At 35.5% G+C, this 25,787-nt stretch overlaps 1 protein-coding gene across 4 annotated transcripts in view; it reads right to left on the bottom strand.

Moving 5' to 3' along the window:
• The window catches only part of LOC150095690 (transmembrane protein 17-like), a 63,037-nt gene that overhangs the window by 23,121 nt on the left and 14,129 nt on the right, over positions 1 to 25,787 (bottom strand). The window contains exon 1 of one of the 4 annotated variants that reach the window (XM_090410203.1): positions 22,512 to 22,629. The exons of 1 other annotated variant lie outside the window; for it this stretch is intronic. Coding sequence is in view for 2 of the 3 variants with exons in the window: in XM_090410200.1 (XP_090266326.1) it covers positions 6,410 to 6,509 (100 nt within the window). In the remaining variant the exon portion in view is untranslated. Of the gene's footprint in view, positions 1 to 6,409; positions 6,510 to 22,033; positions 22,231 to 22,511; positions 22,630 to 25,787 lie in introns of those variants that run through there. 2 more of the 4 variants (XM_090410201.1, XM_090410200.1) reach the window with 2 other exon arrangements.

Below are 25,787 nucleotides of genomic sequence, written 5' to 3'. Positions count from 1 at the left end.
TTTGACGTGAAAATCAGCAACAGAAAACCAAAACTATGAAAATGGGTAGGAACATAGAAAACTTCACCTGCATTCTGAATGATAGAGATCCTATAGAACAAGTAAAAGATTTCCACCATTTAGACACAGTTTTTAGTGAAGATGGTAGGCTAAATCTGGAAATAGACAACAGAATAAGCAAAGATGGTATGGCAGGTAGCCATCTGGATAAATGTATATGGAATGAGAGAAATTAGCCAAAACACCAAACAAGCAATATACAAGACAGTGTTCAAATCAGTTTTAAGTTATGGATTGAGAGTCGGGTTAGAAAAAAAGCACTTCAAAGATTAGAGAAAATAGATATGAGTTTTAAGAAAAATTAGAGGAGTCAACAGATGCCATCATATTAAAAATTAAGATATTAGAAAGGAACTTGACATTATTAGCATACAGGAATGTATAAGCAGAGCTAATCTAAGGTGGTATAGACACTTAAACAAAATGGGTGAGTAAAGGTTAGCAAACAGGGGTTTGGTGCCAAGATGGCAGGAAAGAGAAAGACACCCTGAGGAAGACCAAGGTCTAGGTAGATTGATTCAGTCAGAAGTGCCTTAGAAGAACGAAATGTTAGATATGAGAATACTAATTCTGGCAAAATTGTTGAATAGGAGACTAATAATAATGTAAACTTAATCATGTAGTGCTGTCATAATAGCCTGAACACCCCTTGAGGTACATATCAGGAAATTGATGATCATATTGCTATGCATTACAGGAAAGGTGACTTTTATTAGCCACGTTTATCCACACCACTTTTATTAGTTCCCACTGTTGAGACCTCAAATTTTGTGTGCTCATGCTTGGGAAAAAGGATTAAAATTACATTAGAATTTCTTGTCAAGTATCATTTACTTTCTAACTAAGCAAAAAACTTCTACAACTATGTATATCCAGAATATTTTAATACTATGCCAATATAATATTTTGCTACTTGTACACAGAAACTGACTTTTGCATTTGTTTTGCTCCCAATATCTCCACATGGTTTAGCTCCCACTGATGAGACCATAAATAGAGATCAAACCTGGTCTATGTTGTGACCCTTTCCATAATGCACTAAAATACACACATCCAAAAGGGGGTGTGCTGTATATTATCAGATAATGATAGCAGAAACAAGACAATCTGATGTTAAGTCAACAGTCTCTACCTACATTGATCTACTGGGAAGATAAGCTTCTGTTTGCTTATGATTGGGTAAAGGATTAAAACAAGAATATAAATAATTTCTTGCCAATTTACTTTTCTAATTAAGAAAATCTAAAACGTGCTTCAAAAACATTTAGGCTTTCTTTCCCCTTCCAACTGTGCATTATTCCAGCTACTGCACAAATCTTACTATGGGCTTCTGGTCCTTTTCCTGGTTCTGATCTAAAGACTAAACTCACCTTCAGAAGGTTTCTTCCTTTTCCTTCTTTGACCTCCCTCTTCCCCCCCCCTTTCACACCCACCCACTTTCTCCTTGTATGGGACCCTGAAATTAGCAAGCTGTAACAGGCCTTCTTCCACAGCTACCAATGGAAAAACCATATCCAGATGTAAATCCTGTCCAGGATGTAAAGAACTTTTGTAACAGCTTTTCAAATGTTTGCAAGTTAGCACAGAGGTAGCAAGTCTTTTCCTTCATAAAACTCAGGTTTTTCCATCACAAAAAATAGGCAAACTATCCAGAAGAATATATGCAGTTATCAGACATATGCAATGGTTTTATAGCCTCAATTCCAAATAACAAGTAGTGGCTACCAGTGGCACACCCCAGAGGGGGGCAAGGGCCCTGTCTCCCCCCCAAGAAAAAGGGGAAAAAAACACTAGGAAATTTTCCAAAAATCTTTTCCTAATTAATAAAATTATTTTTTTTTAATTTATGTTGTGTCATGTCTTCTATTTCTGTACTACTACTTATGAATTAGTGATCATTGCAGATGCTCAGTCATAGGTTGTATGCAATGCATAGTTGTATTCCCAAATCGTCTACTCAACTCAGCCCCCCACCCCAAGATTAAAACCCTGAGTGCACTACTGGTGGCTACCAAACACATGAATCCATGTGAACTTATATCTATTCCAATTTTATTTAATGTTTTAATCCTATTTTTAATTTTATATTAATTTTAACTTTTTATTTTCATTACTTTTAACCTAAACTTAGATCCATAATAATACCAAAAGCTAGTTTGGTTTTATTACTAAATGCTTTTGCCACAATAAATAAATATATAAACTAATGTAAACTATGACAATTATTCAACAGTATCTAAAAAAGAAGTAGTATCTGAAAATTTACATGTCATACTCTTCCTCTAAAAGAAGTGAGACATGAGATCTCGCAATGCTTTTATGTGATTTTGGAGTTAGTGATATCATAAATGATTTGATAGGGGAACAGGATATTCAATTAGTTGGAGATGCAAAACCACTTAAATGAAATCATTAGAAATGCATGTGTTAAATGGCCTATTTAGTTGGAAAAATTTGCATGTTTATCCTATTCAGAATGTGAGAAGTTTTCAACTAAAGATGAGTTAGCTGGCTTTGCATGCCTAAGGCTTGGGTTTGGAGATGGCCAGGTCTTCCTGAAAAGCAGAAACTGATCTGAGAATGCATTAAAATGTCAGACAGAATATACATATCTTGGGAAGTTTTAGTCTGCCTGACTTGAGAGTTTCTACTAGAGTTGCTATTGATGATAAATATACTTGCCTCACAATAACTTTAGTATGTGATCTTAAACAAAAACAGCAAAGACAGAGAAGCCTCTGAGTTCAGAATGTAAGCTTCTGCACATTGCAATTTAGAATGAAAGGTTGTATGCTAAGTCAGGGATGTATCCAGAATGTTTAGATGACAAAAGATATCAAGTGCATGTAGACAAGAGTTTTGATTCACTGAAGATGTTACAGAGATAGAGATGATGCCCATGAGAAATTTGCTAATGAGAAGAATACTGAAAAGCAGAAACAGGGAGGTGACTGACTATGGTCATCTGAATTTCAGAGAGATGAGGAAACTTTGAAAAGAATATGTGCTAAAGTGGAATAATATCAGAAATATCACTTATGAGGATGAACACTCATTACTTATCACTATGACAGCTTCCAAAGTGTATACATTCAGCTTAAAGCAACCTGAATGAACAGCATTTCAGATTCGTGATTCAACATAAGTACCACAAGTGACCATTCTTATGAAACAGTCACTGCAGGAGTTATCTCAGATAACTATCTATCTAAAGAATTTACTTGCTTTATTTATGTCTTCAATGGTGCAAAGAGCATGTACAATGGGACATGGAAGCTTGAAACACTGTGTTATGGAGTGATGAATCATACTACACCCTCTACCAAGCAGATGAACAGGGAGAGTGTGGCAGATGCATTGTGAACTTCTTTTACCAGAGTGCATAATCCCAACTATAAAATTCAGAGGTGGCAGTGTGATGGTGTGGCCTCAGACCTCTGTTTGTGGTGTCATGAACACTGAATTCCAAGAGGTATTGAACATCCTGGAGTTTCTACGTCACTGACCAGTGTCTCTTTTGGTTAGACAATGCAGTACATCATAAGGCTGCTGCTGCTATAACTGCATGGTTTGTGGATATGAACTCACCACACTTGAGTGGCCTCCACAGAGCCGTGACCTCAATCCTATTGAACATCAGTGAGATGAACTGGAGAGCATCGGATGAGGTCAAGGAACGTTCGCTCCACAATAGTCCAAGATTTTATTACATGCCTACAGGAAGAGTGGCCCAAAATTTTCATCAACTGTTATCATACGCTTGTGGAAAGTATGCCATGTAGGTGGAGTCATTACAATGAAAATAGCCATGCATTCCAACTTATAGAATTTTGCTACAGACCAGGGAAAGGAAAATGTAAACAGCATGCATAGAACAAATATCTCAATGGAATTTATGCAGCTACTGAGAAATAATTACCTAAATCTTAGTGACAGCATTGAGATGATCTGCCTTTAACAAAGGCAGTAGCCACTGTGCCTCGGATTTGAAAGAGTAATCATTCTTTCTTGATCTCAGTAGTTTCTAATATGTAAAATTTTCAGTTAAGAAAGAGTACAGTGTGTATGTGGAACTCCATAAAAGGCAATTACAATAAAGTCAGGAGACAGCTGGGAACAGTACTACATCTTAAAGAAAATGAAAGATGTCAGGAATGTTTGGGAAATAGTCAAGAGATGTTTTGAAAGAAGCAGTATCAGGATAAATCACACGGGAGTTAAAAGGATGAGTAACATCATTAAGCATGTGAGAATAGAAGTAAATGAACTAGAAGATGATATTATGAAATCTTGATATGAATACAGCTATGTGATTACTTGTGACACTGGCATGTGTGTTAAAAGAAAGTGCAAGAAAAGTGGTAATGCCTCTGACCATACTAGTTAAGTTTCAGCACTAGCAAGGTTGCAAGGAAATGGAAAGAGGGCAAGACAATTCCTTTATATAAGTGTTGCCCCAAAATGGAAGTAAACATTACAGCCAGTTCAATATAGCAGGAATGGTGGTTAAGTTATTAGAAAAGTTGATTATGTAAAGAATTCAGGAATGAAAGGATGGAAATATGATACTTTACGGCAGCAGACAGAGTGTATTGGGGAGAACTTTCCCTTCTGTAATAAAGTTGGATTAAATAAAGGTAATTGCTATACAATAATGTAATTTGTCTGCACAAAGGCATTTGGCAGTATACTCCACAGAAATTTATTAAGGAACTAGGAGATAAATGCAGATATAAAACACTTATGGTAACAGTAGATAAGAAGGTGGCTGATAAATAATAAAAAGTTGTACATGGTGAAGTAGAACAAAAAGAAAGTAGGTGATGAGTGATGTATTACAGATTATATACTCTGATTCCTGTTTAATTTAAATATTAAATTCTAACGGGAATGATTTCAGGGGAAATATCTAATTGTATGCAGATGATGTTAAACTTTAAATACAAAAGGACAACAGTAAATAAATGTCTCGATCACTACATTTCATTAGATGCTATGGTATAGCTTCTAATGATGTGGCCTTCTGGTGGATACCTTTTCCTAAGGTTGAACCATCGCTGACACATATCCTACAGAATGATTTTAACACTATCAAGGTTGCCACTTCATAGATAAGTTTATGCAACTTGAAATTGAAATATTATGAACTGTAGATTATAATTATGGGAATGTACTGCAAGAAATTGATGAGGGTAGTGTATTCAGAGTGATGGTGGATATAAAGTTCCAAAGACATACTACAAAAAGCATACAAAATAGCATAAATAATCAGTAAGATATTGAAAAGCACATATTGAGAAGCAGGGACAGGAACATTATCATTCCTTTTTATAAGAATTTCATACGACGACTTCTCTGCACCACTATGCTGAGATTTGGTTACCTCAGGATGAGGTAGAGTCCAGAGGTGAGTGATCAATATAAGTGTAGATTAAAGTTTTGAATTTTTCTGTTTGTAAAATAAACAGAACAGAGAGGATACGGTAGGAATTAGAAACATTTTAAGAGGACAGGACTAATAGTGCAAATGTAGAAGAAATTTATCGATATATGGAAAGAGGAGAAGAAGGATCACTCCTTGAAGATTAGTAAAAGTGTGGTTAATAAGGATTATAAACTATACATTTTACTAGGAGAGTAGCAAATGAGTGGAATGAGTTACTGGAGAAGTTATTTGAACACAGTCTTCTGACTTCATAGTTTTCTGAATTCATGGAGATGCTTAGATGATGATGATTATATATAGTATATATGCTGTTTCACGAGTTTAATACACATATATATTAACCCTTCACACCAGATATATTGCAAGACTTACAGTACATCAGTGAAGGGAGACTGCTGTGATAATGAACAACAGTATATAAGAATGAATATGTGAAACAAATATATTCCTGTCAGTTTAAGAGATTATAACAATTATTTCAGAGATAGAAATGTTTCATTATTTTCGAATCACAACTAAAGCAATTAAGCCTTGAGACCAGTGTATTATGTCTATTAATCACGCGTTCTTCTGGATGGATTGCATATCTTACAGGATAAAAAACCAGTGGAGAAAAACCTTGTCACTTTCAAGAATCATAAACATAAAATAAAATAAATCTCGTTCCTTGCGAATCACATGATTGTAGTACATTTGGCTTTTCCCCCTCTGACAACACATGGACAGTGAACTAATATATATTTCAAATACAAGCTATCGGGCTTTAAAGATATGTCTTCCTCAGAACAGATATCGCGTCGTTTCCATTTCTGCTTTGAAATTAAAACAAAGCAAAATTTCGATATATGAAAAGGGCAGGTTAAATTCAAACCAACTATTCATCCTTCGAATATACCAAATCACCTGATCGTAGGACATTTGGCTTATTCTTTTTCTGAGCCACAGTGAATCCTGGAAATATTGTCTCTGTCAAAGCATGCACAGCGAAGCGCATGGAATCCATATTTCCCGCACATGTGTTATTGTACTTTAAATAAACATACAACATCCCCAAAGCACAAACATTTCCCCTCTACTTCCTATGAACAGATCCCTATTATATTTCTATTCTATTCATTCAGAAATCTATTCAGATTATTATTCATTATTATTTTTGAAACAAATGTTTTCGGAACAGTTAGGGGACCAAAATAACGTTTGTAGCCTCATATAATGTTTAAGATGACCAAGGAGGTCATAAGGTCAATTAATTTAAGAACATAGTTGTGAAATTTATTAAAAAAAAAAAAAAAGAAAGGAAGGAAGGAAGAAAAGTTGAAAGCTGGTTGTAAAATTTTAAGTACACTAAGCTGATCCGTTTGAGAAATTTTCAGAATTCGAGTTAGCAAGATTCTCGGAGGACCATGATCTCTAGAAAGTACGCCAACAGGGCCCAAGGAGTTGTCATCATCAGTAATGGCATCTCTAGAGTCCCTAGCTGAGTTTGTTCCCTTCTTCCAGTTATTTTAGATAGATCTCTTTCGTTTACCTTTCCTCTCTGGTCTCACTTCACCAACTTCGGGTACCTCTAACTCTGATGCTATTGGAATATTCGAGAGCCAGGTGCTTTTTCTTTCGTTACTTTAAGTTCTCTTTGTACAGATAGAAGGAGCCCATAGTCAGGATGAAGACAATCCTTCTAGGGAAAAACGTCCCGATATTAAAATCTCTCTGTGTGGTCTGTAACAGGCTGGGATTGGTTACCCAAATGATAGAAGTCGAACTCCGAGAATTTTAGTCGTCCAAGTTGATGGATGAGCAAAGGACTTCATCCCTCTCTTGTGAAAATACTTATACTTCATTCACAAACTTTGTTTGCTTATATTGGATAAAGGATTACACAAGAATATAATCTCTTAGCAAGTTTAATTTAATTTATAACGAAGTAAAAAACTTTCCAGCTATCTCTGACCAAGGATATTTTAATAATAAGGTAATACACATTTTATTATTTATATATGGGGAATATACGAATCCTAAGTTAATTCAACCATGGTAACTTGAAGTTTTTTCTTCGCTTTTTAAAGCAAACGTGTGGCATTTGATGTTTTTATTGTCTAAAACTTTGGTGGGTGCGGGGTGGTCAGCTACTGTCTCTGGTTGTATTCGGACCTCCTTGTTTGTGTTCCTCTGTTTATAAAATTTATTTTATGGTTTTTGAGGGCCGTGGCCATTTCCGTCCATTGTTTTTTGGCTTGCAGGATAACATGAGGAACATTTTCCTTACGTTTGATTCTTTCTACTTCCATAATGGTTAGATGTTGGTTCCTTGCGTTGTTCATTCCTGTCTGACTCCATTGATGTGGCTTTCCACCGATGTGAGCTCCGCTGAAGTAGTCCCGATCACTGCATTTCATTAGATGCCTATGGTAGAGCTTCTAATGACGTGGCCTTCTGGTGGATGCCTTGGCCTGGGGTTGAACCATCGCTGAGTATCTTTGAGTGATCGAGAGGTATTAGTTAAAATGATTCTTCGGGTCACTCATTGAGGTTAGAGTGATCGCCTAATTTTTAATAATGCCTAGCATTACATTCCAAAAGAATGTAAGTTTTGCATTATGGGTTATTAAGAAATTGATGAATGTTTGCTTACACTTTAATAAAAAATTGAACAAGAATATAATTTCTTGCCAAGTTTAATTAGTTAAAAAAAATCATTGCTTCGTATCCCTAAAAGAAAAAAAGCAACTGGATAGCAATTCAGGGAAGGAAACTGACTATGAACATGTGCTTTGAAATTTGGAACATGGAACACACAAAGTTTAACTCGATAATTAGAGAAAGCATTAAAAGCAGTCACCAATAAAAGCTTAAATTTATTGTTTTTGAGAGAAACAAAAAAAAAGGAAGGTACTACATTGGGATTCGGGGTGGTTATATTCACATTTAGAGCAGTGTGGATTAAACACTGCTCTAATTAAACAGCCTAAACTGTGGTTTCTTTGCGTGTGTAAAGCAAATGGAAAAGCTCTATTAAAAGCTGAAACAAAGTCAATAAACAATTATTGGCAGCGATGCATAAAGATAACCAAGAGCGTTTTGTTCTTGGGCATTTAAGAGAATTGGTCAAGACATTGTGGATCTAATAGGAATTCATTCCAGCATAAAGATGTTTCTTTAAGTGCAGTGTACATGAGCAGGGGTGTAGTCCTAAAAGAAATAGTGCCAGTGCTCTACCTTGGAAATAAAAATCTAGAAGACGAAGTGCGGCATTATTATTATTATTATTGCGACGGCCATATGGTAGAGATATTGCCTTGTTTTCTGAAAAAAAAATTATGTGCGGCAAGCTGCTGTTTTTTTGACTGAAAGCTGGAAATGCATTATAAGTCTCATTCTTATCATTTATTATTATGAATTTGTAAATTTTGATAGTTTTAAAGAAATACCAGGGCGTCGCCCAGGCCCGACTACACCCCTGTAAATGAGGCATATGATATATTATTGACCACCTAAACTCCTAATCACAGATACGCTGCATTCTAAGGAATGTGCGAATAGCGAGACGTGCAAAATATGGAAAACACCATAATTGTTACTTTCGCAGTTAACTGTGTCTGAAAAAAGTTAAAATGAGAAACTGGAACATCCATCTAGATGACACCACCGCAATATATGGTCAGCCATCTTCAAGACAAAAGTATTAGAGGATTGTAAAAAAGAGCAGGATTGATCAACGTTTGAGTGGATATGAAGACAGGAGTGTAAGGAAATCAATAATCATATTAAAGCGGTCGTTCACGAGGCAGCTAAGGAAGCACTTGGTTTTGAACTGAATTTGAATCAGTGTAAACTTCAGTGAATTATAAGAGATGCTGTTGAAACCACCACCAAAAAGAATGAAGTATATAAAGATTGACTCATTTTTAGAAGCGAGGTAGATCAGGAATATTATTATGTTTTTAAGAGGGAAGTGAAAACAGTTGTATGAAAATTTAAGGAAGAATATCGAAACAGAATTTGTTCTGAGATTAATCACTGACTAAGATATAATACATTATCTCGGGCATAAAGAACTATCAGGAGCATGATAACATTAAACTGTCGATTACATCCAGTGGTGAGGTTAATACAATGACAGCCTGGATGAAAAATTTTAAGGATTTCTTGACATAGAATAGAAAGGAATGAATCGAGAGAGAAAGAGAGAGAGAAAGAAAACAGATGCTAATACGAGTATTAGCATCTGAGAGTATAGCAGTGAAGATAGTGGATTCATTTTGGGAAGTTGCCTTGGCAAGGTTAATGGGACAGCAGTTGGATAAAGATGCGTGCCCATGGAATTTTGTAACTATGGAGGTGACTAACTGTTACTTTTACCTAAAAATCGTTTATTTCTAGATGGAGATTTGACTCTTAATCATAAATATATATAACACTTATCTTTAAAAAGGATAATAAGAGCAATCCTTCAGAGTACAGAAACAGTGTAATGGCTTCCATGGGTAGGTTATTAAATTAAATTATAACTACAAGTTGGAGAACAGTTTTATCTTCCGTGTGCCAGAATTACAGGAGTAGTAAAGACAACTGGATAATCTTCTATTGGTAATATTTCCATCATAAGACAGCACTTAGAGAGAAAAAAAAAAAGAATAGTCAAAAGACAGAAAACACATTTCATTTTTGAATACGATAATATATATCGAAATTGAAGTTAAAGTCAGGTGCTAAGTCTGAGGACTGGCATCACTCAGTTTGTAACGTTCAAAGATCTGAGAAAAGGACATGCAATGTAATCAATCCTCTTTAAGATCCACCTTATATTAGTAATGATAAGTTGGAATGCTTCATAGAGAGCTATGCGAATTGAAATTGGAGGCACTATCATTTATTTATTCAGTAGTATTTGTCGACTATCAAGTGATGATAGCTCGAGATCTGAATATCATTCAGTTATGAGAAGGAAACTAGTTGATTGAAGTTTTTTCCACTCAGCTAGACTATAAATTATATATTTAGTTTAATCCTTTATCCAAGTATAAGCAAACAAAGTTTGCACCTGAAGTGTCTTCAGGACTAGGGCAACTCGCAACAAAGGTGGTCTAAGTTTCTCATTACTTTCCTTAGTATCCCACAATACAAAGCACATCTCCTTGCGGACATGTATAATGCTATGTATTATGGGAAGGGTCACTACCCAGACCGGATTCTCTGTTTAAGGGCTGAATTACCTTTCTAAAAACTCGTTGAGATCCCCCTCCCCGAATCACCCAACAATGAGCGCCCCGTAGGATCAAAAACTCAGTGTTGTTCCACTCAGTATCATGCTCACCCTGCCACCGAGAAGAACTCTGAGCGTTAGCTATACCCTGTAGCAGGCTCACCCCCACCACCGAGCAGAGCCGCTCATGTTTCATTTGGGGGGGTTACGTCAATAGCCATGTTTCAGTAAACTTCATTGGCTACAGCATTGACATTCATTACCCTGCCCCACGACCTGGGTGACAGCAACAGCCAAGCCTCTGTTAAGACTTCATGGGTTACAGCAGGGTTCCCAAACTGTGTTCCGCGGAAGGTGAAAGTGTTTCGCGAGACGTTCTCCTGGAATTTATCATTTTAGTTTTCTAAGCATTTTTCATGAATAAATATTTGAAATAAAAATATTCTGAGGAGAATAATATTCACTAATATTATTCTCCTCGTATGATGGTAAAATTTCTAGGTAAAATTAACAGTTGGTGACCTCCATACTTACAAAATTCCATGGGCATGCATCCTTATCCAAATGCAGTCCCATTAACCTTGCCAAGGCAACTTCCCAAAATGGATCCACCATCATCTCTGCTATACCCTCGTATCAGCATCTCTCAGCATCTATTGTGTGAGCAATAGTATATCGAAAAGCTCAGACTCCAGAACGCCTAATGACATCTGTGAAGCAAATGTTAGTGATCAAGCCGTGTATTTTTAAACGTGGAAGTATTCATGAATTATCGTTAATTTTCACACATCGAAACCTTTCGACATTTGGGAAAGGAAATACCGCTGTCTATGACCGGTCATAAAAATTGTCTGTAATGCGATTACAACAATGGGAGGCGTATCCTCTGTCAAACTGAAATGTCAAAACTGAATGAAATAACATCTGTGTTGCAAATGTTAGTGACCAATCAGCAAGGAAGTATAAAGAAAATTTTTCCACTAAAATTGAAGATCAAGTTAATCTGTATGCAGTTCTCAAATCTAGTAATATTGAATACTTTCTTCGCAAGTTCGTATTGTAGGGTAAAAGTTTCGAAACCGTAGTGCTGTGATTTTTTAAAAGTAATAGGCCTGCAATTTTAAATTTTAATATGAATAAGGGACAAGGAACTTTGTTTAATTTGGTATTCAGAAATCTCTTACTGAAGGTGTTTGTGACGCAACAGATAGTGAGGCATCCACCACCAGCCTACAAAGCGATCTCCAGGATGTACAAAAGGAGGGGAAACTACCAGCACACAGGAAAAAAAGTCTGCATTCAATCGTAATCACTTATATTATAAATTTTTGGTGATCAGAATGGGATATGTCAATGAAAATCAACACAAATTAATTTAATGATGGTTTAATTGATGTTTAATTAATTACTAATGAATAATTAATTATCAATTATTAATTAATAATAAAAATTAGATAAATTAACAATTATTAATTAATACATTACAAAATAACCAAGGTATTCCGTGAAAATTTCAGGATTTGTGAAGTGTTCTGTCATAGGAAAAGTTTGGGAAATGCTGTTCTAAGGAATGCCGATGGCAGGGAGATAACAGAATCAGATGAAATAGTAGAATTACTAGGCGAACACTTTGCAAGATTATATCATCCAGGCTGTGATATTGCAGGAATGAGAGAACGAATGGCTGATACAGGAATTGAAATGAATGAAATCGAGGTGAATGGTACATTACAGAACCTTAATGTAAATACATTTGTGGGATTTGATGGTACACAAGCTCGATGCTTACGAGAAGTGGCAAAGGAATTGTCAGTTCCATTGAACCATATTGTTTAATTTAAGTCTCATCTCTGAGTTAGTCCCAAGGGTATGGAAAGAGGAGAAAATAGTTCCATTGCATAAAGGAGGTTCCAAGACTGCTGTTGCAAATTACCGACCGATCAGCATATCAGGAATCGTTGTCAAGGTTTTGGAGATACTAGTCAAGAGCAAAATACAGGAATGGATAGATGAAAATGGGTTACTGTATGGACGACAGCATGGTTTTGTGAAGGGTAGATCATGCCTCAGTAATTTGCTCAGGTTTCATACAGTGACGGCTGAACTGGATAAGGGTAATGGATTTACAATGACACTGCTGGATTTTGCTAAGGCCTTTGACAGGATACCAAATAGAATTCTAATCAGTAAACTGCAGCACATGTGGATGGATATAAAGTTGGTGTGATGGATAGGAGGGTGGTTGATGGAGAGATATCAGAGAGTAGTTTATTCAGGAGTGAAGTCCAAAGAAGGCCTGTTACTAGTGGTGTGCTGCAGTGTTCTGTTCTTGGACACTGCTATTTAATTTGTTAATTAATGAGATGGGAAAGGATCTGAGAGGAACTGTTCATTTATTTGCTGATGATGCATAGTTGGGTAGAGCAATAATGAATGCATCTGATGTCAAAATTTTGCAGGATGATTTCGATATATTGTCAGTCTGGGCTAATGGTAATGGATGTCAGTTCAATGTAGCAAAGTGTAAGGTTATACATTTTGGGGTGAAAAAATTAGCAGCAGTATATCACATTGGTGGAATTATACTCCAGGTGGTTGACGAAGCCAGAGATTTGGATGTTGGTAGATAGGGAGTTGAAGTTTAGGGGGCACATAGCAAAAGTTGCTAAATCAGCTCATCAGATCACTTGGTTACTGAAGAATACTTCGACGAGCAGAGATAAGCAAGTTAAGGTTCCATGAAGTCCTCTTTATCAAGCCTTAATAAGACCCCATCTTGACTACTGTGCCGAGATCTGGGTCCCTGGGTTTCTTCTTGATGGGGAGGAGGTAGAGAGGATCCAGAAGTCGCCATCACTCTACTAGCCTTTGGAGAGGCAGGTGACTAAGACATTCAAATTACTGAAGGGATTTTACAATATTAATTCAGAGGAAATGTTTCAGAACAGGTCTGGTGATGGGAAACTAGAGACCATCCATGGAAACTGAGCAAGAGTGTAGTTAGCAAGGGTGTTGAAATTAGGTTTTTTACTTAGAGTGTTGAATGAGTGAAATAAGCTACCAGAGTTTGTTGTGGGTGCCATGACTGTAAATGAGTTCAAAGCAAAGTATGGATAGATACTGTGCGAATGTTGAATAGTTGTTCTTGATATTCAGGGCCTCCCTCGATGGGTCTAAGGACTCCTTGTAGTTGCTCGTGATAATAATAATAATACTCTCAGAACGTTCAAGATTCCCTGATGTGGTTCCAGCGCTTTATAGTAGCTATCGTTTCTTTGGAAATTACATTGTTAAAGGTCACTAGGAACAAAAGTTAAGTTTCCTGAATAAGTAAGCATTTTGTCTGGGGTTTAAATGTTTATCATCTTTTAAGCAACGTCATCCACGTAAACTATTTAGCGTAGTGCCTTTGCAGGTCAATGTATATCTGATACTTAGAGAGAGTTGTAATTTATTTTATGTGGGTTACAAAATATATAAACTCGAGGAAGCACGAGCGCACTTACATATGAACCGACCGATTATTTGCCAATGACACCTATCGTGGCAACTCGGTAGAAGTTACTTTACTGTAACTACCCTTCATTTTTGCTATCGTCAATATTGGTTGTTTTATTTATTGATTTATATATATATATATATATATATATATATATATATATATATATATATATATATATAAAATCAGCTAACGCCTATTTGTTGCCGTATAGGGAGTAGGCGGAGACGTTTACCCTATCTAACTTTTGGAGACTGAGTGGGAAGTTCAATCTCCACTGGTAGCCAATCAGAGAGATTGCTGGCCCAAGGCTATCACTGATTCATCGGTATGCAGTGAAGAAGGCGGCAAGCTAGTGCCGCCATCTTGTGGTCCCTGACCCTAACAGAATATTTTTAATGTCTGAAAATAGTGTGGATTCAACGGGTGATTTTCTTGAGTTTACAGAACGAAAAACCCGAGTTTCCGGGAGAAAAACCCGCTAGCCCGTGCCAGAGATCGACTAACTCGGGAACCGGTCTAAAAAAGGCTTAGAAAAATTTCCTCTAGTCGGTGACTAGATTCGAACCACCAAATCCTTTCTTCGTGCGGTCAAGCGCCGTAGGGTATATATATATATATATATATTAAAATTACCAAGCAATTTTAAACCTGGTTTTACTCCATTTCCCAAGTAAGCAAACAGACAAACAAGTTAAGTTTGCGCCTGCAAGTGATGCAAGTCTAGCTGATCCTACAGGTAGTGCAAGATCAAGGCAACTCGTGGTAAAGGTGGCATAAGCTCTGATCACTAATCTTAATATTTACCCTTAATGCCAAAACACATCTCCAAGAAGGGGATGCATGATGTTTTGTATTAAAGGCAAGGGGCCACTACCCAGACCGGTTTCGACCTTTATTGAGGTCTCATCAGTGGGAGCTAGGCTAGAAATACCAAGATTTAGTAATACAGAGCTTAAAAGTATTTTACCAGAACAAGTTGCCATAAGGTGTTTCTACATATATATATATATATATATATATATATATATATCCAGCCAGATCAGAGTTTAGTATATTCGTACGTAAAGTCTGACAAATCGAGTGAAATATAGGTATTTTGCAAAACACACCAGAAGCGTAGAAAGAAGTCATCGAGATGGATCAGCTTCCCTAAATATTGTATGCTTTGACTGATTCTGGTATATAAAGCTGCACTTAAGTTCTTACATCTGAAATCAAGATAATATAGCCAGTTGGATCGTAATGTGACCTGTGGCAATATTCGCCATCTAGATTTGAGACCGATTACCTCAGAGGTTTAATATCCATAAGGAAACTTACGTGTGCACTTTATGGAGCAGGCCGATTGTTGTCGAACTACTGGTTAATCTGATAAGCCCACATAGAATGTATATGTTACCGCTAAAGTACGAAAACCGTAAAACACATTACCTAGCTAATCTGCAGATTAACTGATTTGCTCCGTTAACGTGCGGAATCAAGAGTTTTCCGCATTTTACCTAGGTAATGTGCACATTAACGGCTTCCGTATCGTTAAAGTTCAAAAGTTTGTTTCTCTCATTTCCTTTCCCTACTCCTTCCCCCCCTCTCCCTCCACTTTTCGTTTGGTTTTTTAATAAGTAAACATAATTTTATCATATGTTTTTTTTTTCTTAATTGTAATAATATTTTAAACCGTTTGATTCCTTGTATTATATTAATTGATTGATGATTGATTCTATCAACTAATTTGTTGATTGTTTGATTGTATTAACTTGATTCTTTAGATATCAAAAAATAAATAAATAACATTATCTTAATTTAAACATACAGAAACGTTGCTGTTGTTCCAGCAAAGATCTTATTTTCACTTTAACGAGTGCCTAGTAGGTAATGTGCAGATTACCTAGGTAATTTGAGAAATTAAACAATTTTCCGCACATTAACGGATCACCGTAGTTAATCTGCACAATACCTAGATAATCTGCAGAATAACTGATTTCTGCACTTTAGCGGTAATATATATAACTTACATCCTTTCAATCAAATGGAAAATTCTAAATCCCCTGCCATTCAAAAAAATATATAATAAAAAAAATAATTTTTTGTACTGTTTCAGAAAAAATAAAGTTTAAAAAATGCCTTTCAAAATTTAAAAGGCAATGCGATGGTCATAATTAAAATATATGTACTCGTGTGTTAATGCTAGTAAGTGCTAGCTTAACAATAATTAACCATGTTTGTCATTAATATGTAGTGCACAGTTTAACCGCGTATAAACTTTTTTAGTGAAGTTACTGCAAACGAAAGCCGCTTGGCAAATAAATCCATGTTCATCTTTCCTAACTAAATTATTTCATTAACTTGTATTACATCACAAGTAGTATCATAAGAAACTTCGACTGTTACAATAGAAATTTCATCAAGGCTAAAACATATATCGTTATATAGACGTAGGAACGCTATGGTTGGGCGAGTGTCAGAAGGGTTCTAGTAACATGATATTTTATTGAAAATGGGACACTGAAGGAAGGCGCGTAGCTACGAACTCGTTCATTCTTCCATGCACGCAAGTTATATTTACAGTAATCACTATAGGAAAATTGTTTTATTTTTTTCCTCTCTCTCTTTTTCTCCTTTCGTGCAGGTGAAATGATCGCAGATTGCTCCTGATTGTTGGCACTTGAATGAATCCACGTGATCCATAATACGTTGGGAGAAGAAGAAAAAAATGAAAAATTTAGAATTATGGCGCACTTTTAAAAGGAAAATGAAAAATCACAAGCCAAGAAATTGTATGGAGGCTTTCGTAGCTCAGTCGATATAGACGAAGCTCTTTGGTCGGAAAAACCCAGGTTCGATTCTATGACATGAGGAACTTTTATCTGGTCTCTTTCGACTAAAGGTGAGTTAATCGGTCTCATGTGGAGGGTTTTCCTCCCGGTAACTCGGGTTTTCATTCCTCAAAACACAAACAAATTTTGAGAATACAATCCTTGTAAGCTCTCAGGTTATAAGTGTATTTTAAGTAGCGCATGCTAATGATGGCATCGGAGTTGACTTAGTTTGCGCTACAGTACTTAAAAAAACACGACAGCTGCCAAACGTTCGCATATTCACCTTTTATTAGTGCATTTGATAAAGGTTTCACTGACCTGCCAACTGTTTCGAACTTGCTGATTCTCCTCAGAGACGAGGCAGTTTAGTTTGTTCAAAAGAACATCATAGGTCTAAACCGATACTTAAGTTACAAAGCATCAGTTATAGGTTCATTCCAACTTATCATATTGATATTTGAATTGCCAGGGTCTGCATGCTGCTGCTGAAAACTTGAAGGAAAGAGGGATGAATTGTCGTAGGTAGGTGAAGTCCATATCTGGGTGGAGGTCCCCCTCGATGCTAACTCACCTTGTATTGAGGGGGGACCTTCAGGGTTTTATAGGACTCCCCTCCAGTACTCTAGGGACATTACATTACTTCCTTGCTGGATTTTTGTGCACTAGATTCTCCATAAATGGCACTTGAATTCTGTAATTAGAAAGATGATTTTGATTTTGCTCGTGACTGCTGGGAGAAACTGAAGAAATATGACCCTCTACTGTCAACACGGGAATACGTAGGCCCATACGAAACCAAATACAGTATATGGACAGCTTAGAACAGTTAACCACTCATTTTATTACTACCCTCTAATAAGAGGTTCTGTACTTAGACCCGACATGCATGATTATTGTAAATTAATTCACTTGTTAAAATTTATAACAGAAAATAATTTAGATTGTTTTCTTAGTGAAGTTACTGTATTGATAAAAATTTTCTTGACAATTCCTATGACTACATCAGAGCCTGAACGCTGTTTTTCAACATTAAAGAGAATAAAATCATTTCTGGGGAGCACTATGAATCAGAATAGGTTAAATGCACTTGCGATGATTTCAACGGAGAAAAAAATTCTTCAACAGTCACACAAACATCAAGGAAAAAGTTATTGACCTTTTCGCCCGAAACAAAACAAGAATGGATTTTATTTTTAAACAATTTTGAATTATACCAAACTGTATAATTTATCGATAATAAACAATTTTTTCCATGTTTAATTTTTTTTTTAATTTTTGCCATAATTTTGATATTTTATCCAAACACTGTAAACACAGTGTATATGTATATTTCGAAAGTTGCAGCACCCCCACGATTTCATGCCATGAGCCGCCACTGATTATTATTATTACTAATCGTCAAATTACATATGCAGTCATTCAACTGTGACTAAGCGTTCATTCATGAACTAGGAGACTATGCTTTCTTCAACTATGCATTTTTCTGTTTAAATTTTGAGTACAGAAAATGCTACATATATGTAAATACATACAAGCTTTTCTAGTTATAAATTAATCCTCCAACTAGGTATACTACTTCCAGCAACACACGTCGCCGTCTACCGCCACCAACAGTTTTTTTTTTTTTTTTTCGTCTGTAAATTGCATGTGTTCTTCATCGCATTCTGTGTTTTCTTCACAGCGCAATGACCGCATTTTAGAATTCCAGGCAACCCTCGTATAACGCGGATGTTAGTTTCCACAGAAATGCCGAGTTATAAAAATCGCGTTATGCAAGACTCAGATCACATAGAAAAAGTAGGGTTAGGTTCCGAAATCGTTCTTTTTTTTCTTTTTTAAATTATATAAACAACAATGACTTATCCAACGAAAAAATATTTGTGGTTTTAAAATAAAGTGGTTTTAATCGTCATCACTTCGTCAAAAATAACATTTCGTAGATGGGCTTTATTTACGATTGGCCGAACGTCGTCATCACTTGAAATCTCTTGCATATCATTTGTATAATTCTCATTGCATACTTCGGCTGGTTTAGTTATCAAGAAGTCAGTAATAAGATCTTGCTTACCACTATGCTGCAGTTTTTTATTGAGTTCATAATACGGAGCTAAACAAATATCCAATTGTCTCGTGAATTTTCCGGAGCGCTCCATTGAGGGATCATTAACCGTAAAATAACTTTCTTGCCAAGTGCAATCCTTCTGCTAATTTCTTCAAATTGAATTTTTTAACGGATTCATCACAATCAGAATCTTTGGCAGAACTTTCTCCGCCATTTGGTTCTATTGATTGTACCAGTTTTTCCTCATTTAAATCGATTTCACCATCAATTAATTCACTAATTTCGTTTTCAACAATATCGCAAAAATCCTCTTTTGCGATACTATAAAAATAATTTTTTTTTACATGAAAAAGCATTACATATTGTATGAAACTCATCAGAAAATAAAGTGCTCAGCTTGAGATGAACACACTTATGATTTTTAATGCGCTTTCCTGGCAGAAAACGAAGACGAATTTCAACAATAAACACTTTGTACGGTAAACAATTGAGGTACGTGCGTGCTAAAGGGTATTTCCCCTACTATAAATTCGCTACTTATAATCACATGCGGGATACGGGCAGACGCAAATTTAACGAAGATAAAATTTGATTTTTAAGTCGCGCGGTGAAAAATATATGAAAACATAAATGGTTACTACAATTTGTAGAATTTGTTATATCGAAACCGGGTTGTATAAGTACCGTGTGGAACAAGGTTTACTACAATTTGTACACCACCGCGTTATATCGAAACCGCGTTGTATAAGTACCGCGTTATACGAGGGTTACCTGTATTTATATCCAGTCTCTCTAGTAATTGCGCTGTTAAACCACACTAATCAGGATCAACATTATTATAAATATTACCGCAAAAGTGAAATAAAATTGCTATCTATTACAGCGTTATTTTGGAATTCATAATAATGTTTTAGGTTTACTGTTAAACCTCACGTCACCGGGAAATATGAAGGGGCCTGTTCTTGTATCAGATACTTATAAAGACCAATGATTTCATTTTAGGTAAATAAAAGTGGTCGACGTGTTCGCTCTCAATCCAAGAAGTCGCGGGTTCGAATCCCGCTTTGGGCATGGATGTTTGTGATTGTTGTACTTTGTGTGGAAAGGGATTCCGTGACCCTACCACTTCTTCTGGCAGAAGGCTTCACTCTCAAAACCCAATGCGGTACGGGGGTAACCAGACGGCGTTAAAATGACGTAACGTGTGAATAACAAACTGCCATGTTACTTTTTTCTGTCGGGACAAATTGTACTCGTATTTGTATTAGGATTCCTTCGAAAATTTGTCCAATTTTGATTTTAATCAATACATTTTTATTGTTTGATTATGGCTGTTAGATAGTACTGTTGAATTGCTTATGCTTTCTGGCTGGGTTGGCCAGTTTTGGAACACACTCACAAAAAACAAACAAACGGAAGTGATGTGGCTTCAGCGGGGGTGGGAGACCCTACCACTTCTGTATGATACCGGTAAACTCAAAATCTTTTTATAAAATTTCTTCGCGTATACTGTATCAGATTCGAACTGACATTAATGAATTATTTATCGGATGGGTGGAATTCATATTTATTATGTAGGATGTCTGTTAAAATTTGAGAAATTTCAATTTTGGTTTCAACCTGACTGTCTGTAGTGGCAAAATGGAATTCTGTCTTCAGAACATATAAGATAAAATTGGACTAATTTGATAAAGCGCGCTTGAACCTTATATTTTATAAGATCTCTTGAATAATGTTAATAAGGCAGGCATAATGATGGTTTTTAGCAAAAACAAGGAAATATCGACTTTCTAAACACATTCAGCCTGTACTTTATTATATGGTATGTAAAATGGTGCTGCGTGTTGATGGTAGTGGTGTCGCGTAGTTGAAGGATTAACTGAGGGATAGAGTTAGTTGTAGTGGAGTAGTCAGCCCTCTCACGATGAGTCCTTGGAGGTGCCATGTATCAGGTTCTAGATTTAGGATTGCTTAATTGGAGTATTTTTCCTCTTATAATCACATTTTTATGAGCAAAACAATTCAAAATGATTTTTTCCCTCGCATAATTAGGCCAGTTTTATTGGCAAGACAATTTAACGTAACGATTATTCTACCTAGCTAGATAAAGTTGAATATTTGGGATCACAATATAACATTTCATCGAGTTGTTTCAGTCTGCGGCAGAATTAGGAAAAACGAAATTCATGTCTACATGCGTAAGCCAAAAATGGCAAATGATATCTTCATACAAGAATGCGAAGATAACTTTTTTAATGATGACCATCTACGTTCATTTGTTTATTGTTCTAATATCTTTCATTTCGAAAAAATCTACTCAATGTTTACCTTTATTATAATATAATAATACTTTATTATATTATAATAAAGGATTATATTATATATATTATTATTATATTATATTATAATATTATATTATATATATTATTGTATTATATTATAATAAAATTATATCTAATTATTTAAAATAAAGAGCCAATAGGCTTCATTTCGGCGATGTAAACATGATCTAAATTAAGGAGATATTAAATCCCACATTGTTTTAAAACCGAATAAGAAACTCAAAGATCGGAATCAAAGAGTTTCATGCCGAATATAGTATAAACTATAAACGTATCGGCGACTACTAGCGTAAGCTAAAGCTTAATGTATAACATCATACATCTCTTAGGAGATGGGTTTTACATTATGGAAAATATTAAGAATAGCGATCAGAACTTTTCACCACCTTTGCTACGAGTTGCCCTAGTTTGTACTACGTACTTGGACTACGTGCTTTAGCTTACGCTAGTAGTCGCCGATACTTTTATAGTTACTATATTCGGCATGAAACTCTTTGATTCCGATCTTTGAGTTTCTTATTTGTTTTAAAAAAATGTGGGATTTAATATCCCCTTAATTTAAATAAAATTATATCTAATGTTTGTTAAATCGTTTAACTCACCTTCCATTGAAGGTCGCATGGTTACACGAAAGGTTTCTAGGGCATACGAGGCACTCTTTTTTTTAAAAAAAAATCAGTAATTTTTCAATTAAAAAAAAAAAAAACTAATGGAATTTTTAAACAAGATGCATGTATCGACTGACCTCCGTTAGAACCGAGTCTGATTCGAACTGTTTGCATTAAAATTTTAAATTCAAATAGTTCGAACTACCTCACCGAGGACTGTTATAATTTAAGCACCACCCACGCGTTTATCTACTGGGTTTTTTGCGCTTGTGGACATGAAAAAAAAAAAAAAAAAAAAAGTCGATTGAAATTTTACATTTCAATGTAAAATTTCAATCGATTTGTGTAACTAAATATTTAATTAAACAAAAATTACGTTTACACTTGATTATAATGCAAATGTTAACAAATCACTACATTTCTACATTTATCATGTTTGAAAGAAATATTATTATCAATTCTCGCAAATTACCTTTGCCCGAGAAGGGATATTACGCCGGTGTTACGTATTGAACTAGTCAATTTAACCATTGAAATTACAATTTTACACTGAACCAAATGAAAAATAAATAAATAAAAGAATTAAAATGAATTTGTTTCTCGAACACTCGCGAACTTCGCCAAGGTATAGTTTAACCCTAAAACGTGGTGTTTTGTAGGTTGAAAGATGAAGTCATGTTTTTTTTTTGTTGTTGTTTTTGTTTTATTCTTTCTCGATTGCTCTCGTGTAGAACGCGATCAACTTTAATCCGGGCTCTTCATTTGAAGGCAAGTAGACATATATTTACAGATATAATTGTTTACTGTTTCGCAAGAAAACCAACGGGAAAACACCTCGTCCCATAATTATTATTACAGTAATATATTTGCGATATCTATTACAGTAATAGGTATTGCAGGGCGGTTAATAGACGCCTATAAAGTTCCGTATATTATGAATATTATATTATATATAGTGTGACGCGTTCCGTGCAATTACAGTATTGGTGGTTAATTACCATCATTTGTATACTGCAAACTTACCACAAATATTAATGCACACGCAGAAAATTTAAAAGCGGTTAAAATGAAACGATAAATTATAATGATTTTTACTGTTAATTAGATAGGGCTAAATGGCCTCGCCTACTTCCCGTATTCGGGAATAAAAAAGCGTATGCTGATTTTTTTTTTTTTTTTTACTGTTAATTGAACAAGTTTTTTTTTGCAAAAATTGCTTTTAAACAATGCACTTTGCAGGTTTTTTTACTTCATTTTCTCTGCATGATCTTCTTTGTAACCATCGAAAGTTTTTTGCAATGCTTGCCGAACTTTAACGCTTCGTGCAATATTGGACGTTCAAAAGGAAACCAGAAGCATTTAGAAAAAATAAATAAAAAGCTCATTTAATGTTCCTCTACTAAATGTTTTGTTCTGGTGCTAACCATTTACATCTGTTGGTTCCACAAGGTTTGTTGCAATTTCTCTTCCCTCATAACTGTGTCTAGAAGGTTACTCGCATGTAATAAAAAATAAAAATTGGGTCGAGGGACCACCACTTTGCTGCACCAAAGTTAGAATAATACTAAGGCGGTTACTGCGATATATTAAATCGGAATGTTAATGCAGTTAATGCAGCACAGTAAAGAACTACTCTCAAAATTTTTTCGTTCATAAAAAAAAAAATCCAAAATCGATTTTCAAATTTTTTTAAAAATTATAAACTCTGCTATAGTGAAACCGAGAATCTATGTAGCTCAGTGAATGTGGCGTTTACACACCAGGACGTTTGATTGCACTAAGGAAGACTTCTTGGTTTCGAATCTAGTCGGCTACTAGAAGAAATTTTTCTTAGCCTTTTTTTTCGCCCGGTTCCCAAGTTAGTCGATTTCTGGCACGTGCAAGCGGGTTTAAGCTCCTGGAAACTGGGGTTTTTCGTCCCGTAAACTCAAGAAAATCGACCCTAGAACCCACACTATTTCAGACATTATATATATTGTGTTCGGGTTGTGGACCACGAGATGGCGGCACTTGTTGAGCCGTCTCTCTTCACTGCGTGCCGCTTAATTAGTGATAGCCTTAGGCCAGCTATCTCTGATTGGGCACCAGTGGAGATTGAACTGCCCACTCAGCCTACAAAAGCTAGATACGGCTAAAACAGCCTCGCCTACTCTTTATACGGGAATAAAAGCTGATTTGATTTTCATTTATAGTGAAACCTGCGCTGTTCAAAACAGCTATGCAATTATCGCTGTATTCCCTACCAAACTAGTGTCATTCAGCTCAAAGTAGATTCACACACAAACAGCATTTTGATACTATGTGAAAGTTGAGGAAACTGAACAAAACACTATAATTCAATGTTATGTACAGTATATTTCTGTATTCCTGAATTTATCCCAACAAAGGAATTCAAACAGATTTCGAATCCATTGGGGCAACAATGGAATGAATGAATGATTGCGATGTTTGTTTAAATAAATGTTCATTGTCAGTCTGTAGTTTACTTTATTATTTGTAACAATGCCACAGTGTCATTTCCTTGACTTCTTCTATATTGCATAGAAGTGTTCTATTTAGCTCTACTAAAGTGTAGCATTTTCAAGAGATTACTTCGAAGATTTTATATGAAGACAGTGCCATCTGCTCCCAGAATAATTTAGTATGGGAGCTGTGTTGACATTTTTAAGATGTAAGTATTTCAGAGACTACCTGATGGTTTTTAAGTGCTGTATTTAGTGACGAAATATTTATTTTTTCTCGTATGCAATCTTAGCTGTGAAACATGATTCAAGAGTATTGTGTGAATTTATTTTACCTACGACTGAAAATTATTTATTTATTGATCTACTCTAACAAGTCTTTCAACCTAACAAATCAAAGAAAAACTTTGATTTGTTTACCTCTGAGAGAACCAACTGAAGTTACCTGTTTGATTAATGTAAATGCGTTATCGGCTATGCAAATGAGCATTTCTTCATTACTTCCTTCACTGGATTACATCAATATCTGGAAAGTTGAATGTGCAGATGGACAATTGCGAATGAACCACCCCCACACGCAAAAATTGGAAAGTAAAACACATAATACGATATATAAAATTTCCAATTAAGATGCACTAAAATGGCTCTCGATTTCAATTTCTTACAAGACTTTTTCTTACAATGATTCACATTCGTCATTTTTATATAAAAGCTTCACCATTTCTATTTCTTCATTTACATATTACAGACATAATTCACAGCTACCGGATTGCTCCTTTCGATATCCAGTTTCAAAATACACACAGCATCTATAATCACCTCTACTCTTTAGCACAGTGTAATGATCTCTCGGTCTGATAAAATTATTTGAAATAATAAGACCTCGATCTAAAATGTGATGATTGATATTATTAAAGGAAGATAATATTACCATTTTCATTTTTTATGTAGGTATTTGCCCAGGATGTAATTCACCATCAGAAATTGACAACTCGGATGAAGAGATAAAAGAACATCCTACAGACGCCCTTCAAGAAGAAAGTGGCCAAACATTTACAGATGAATATAAAAGCGGCAGTTTCATAAAATCGACTAATCTTAAGATAATTCACAAAGACTTATATAATGAAGAAGAATTTGGACCTGGAACTGATGTTATTGAAAGAGAAGAAGAAAACCATCTTCCAGATGAAGACAAAGGTGACGGTTTCTCAGAAGTATCTCACCTTAAGACAGATGGGAAGATTCTATATAACGAAGACGATGGACCTGGAATTGATGCTATT

Source organism: Typopeltis vanoorti, chromosome 20 (assembly GCF_054136105.1).
Source record: "Typopeltis vanoorti isolate ZY-2024b chromosome 20, IOZ_Tvanoo_1.0, whole genome shotgun sequence".
Classification (NCBI taxonomy): Eukaryota; Metazoa; Arthropoda; class Arachnida; order Uropygi; family Thelyphonidae; genus Typopeltis; species Typopeltis vanoorti.
This window is presented reverse-complemented; position numbering and strand designations above follow the sequence as displayed.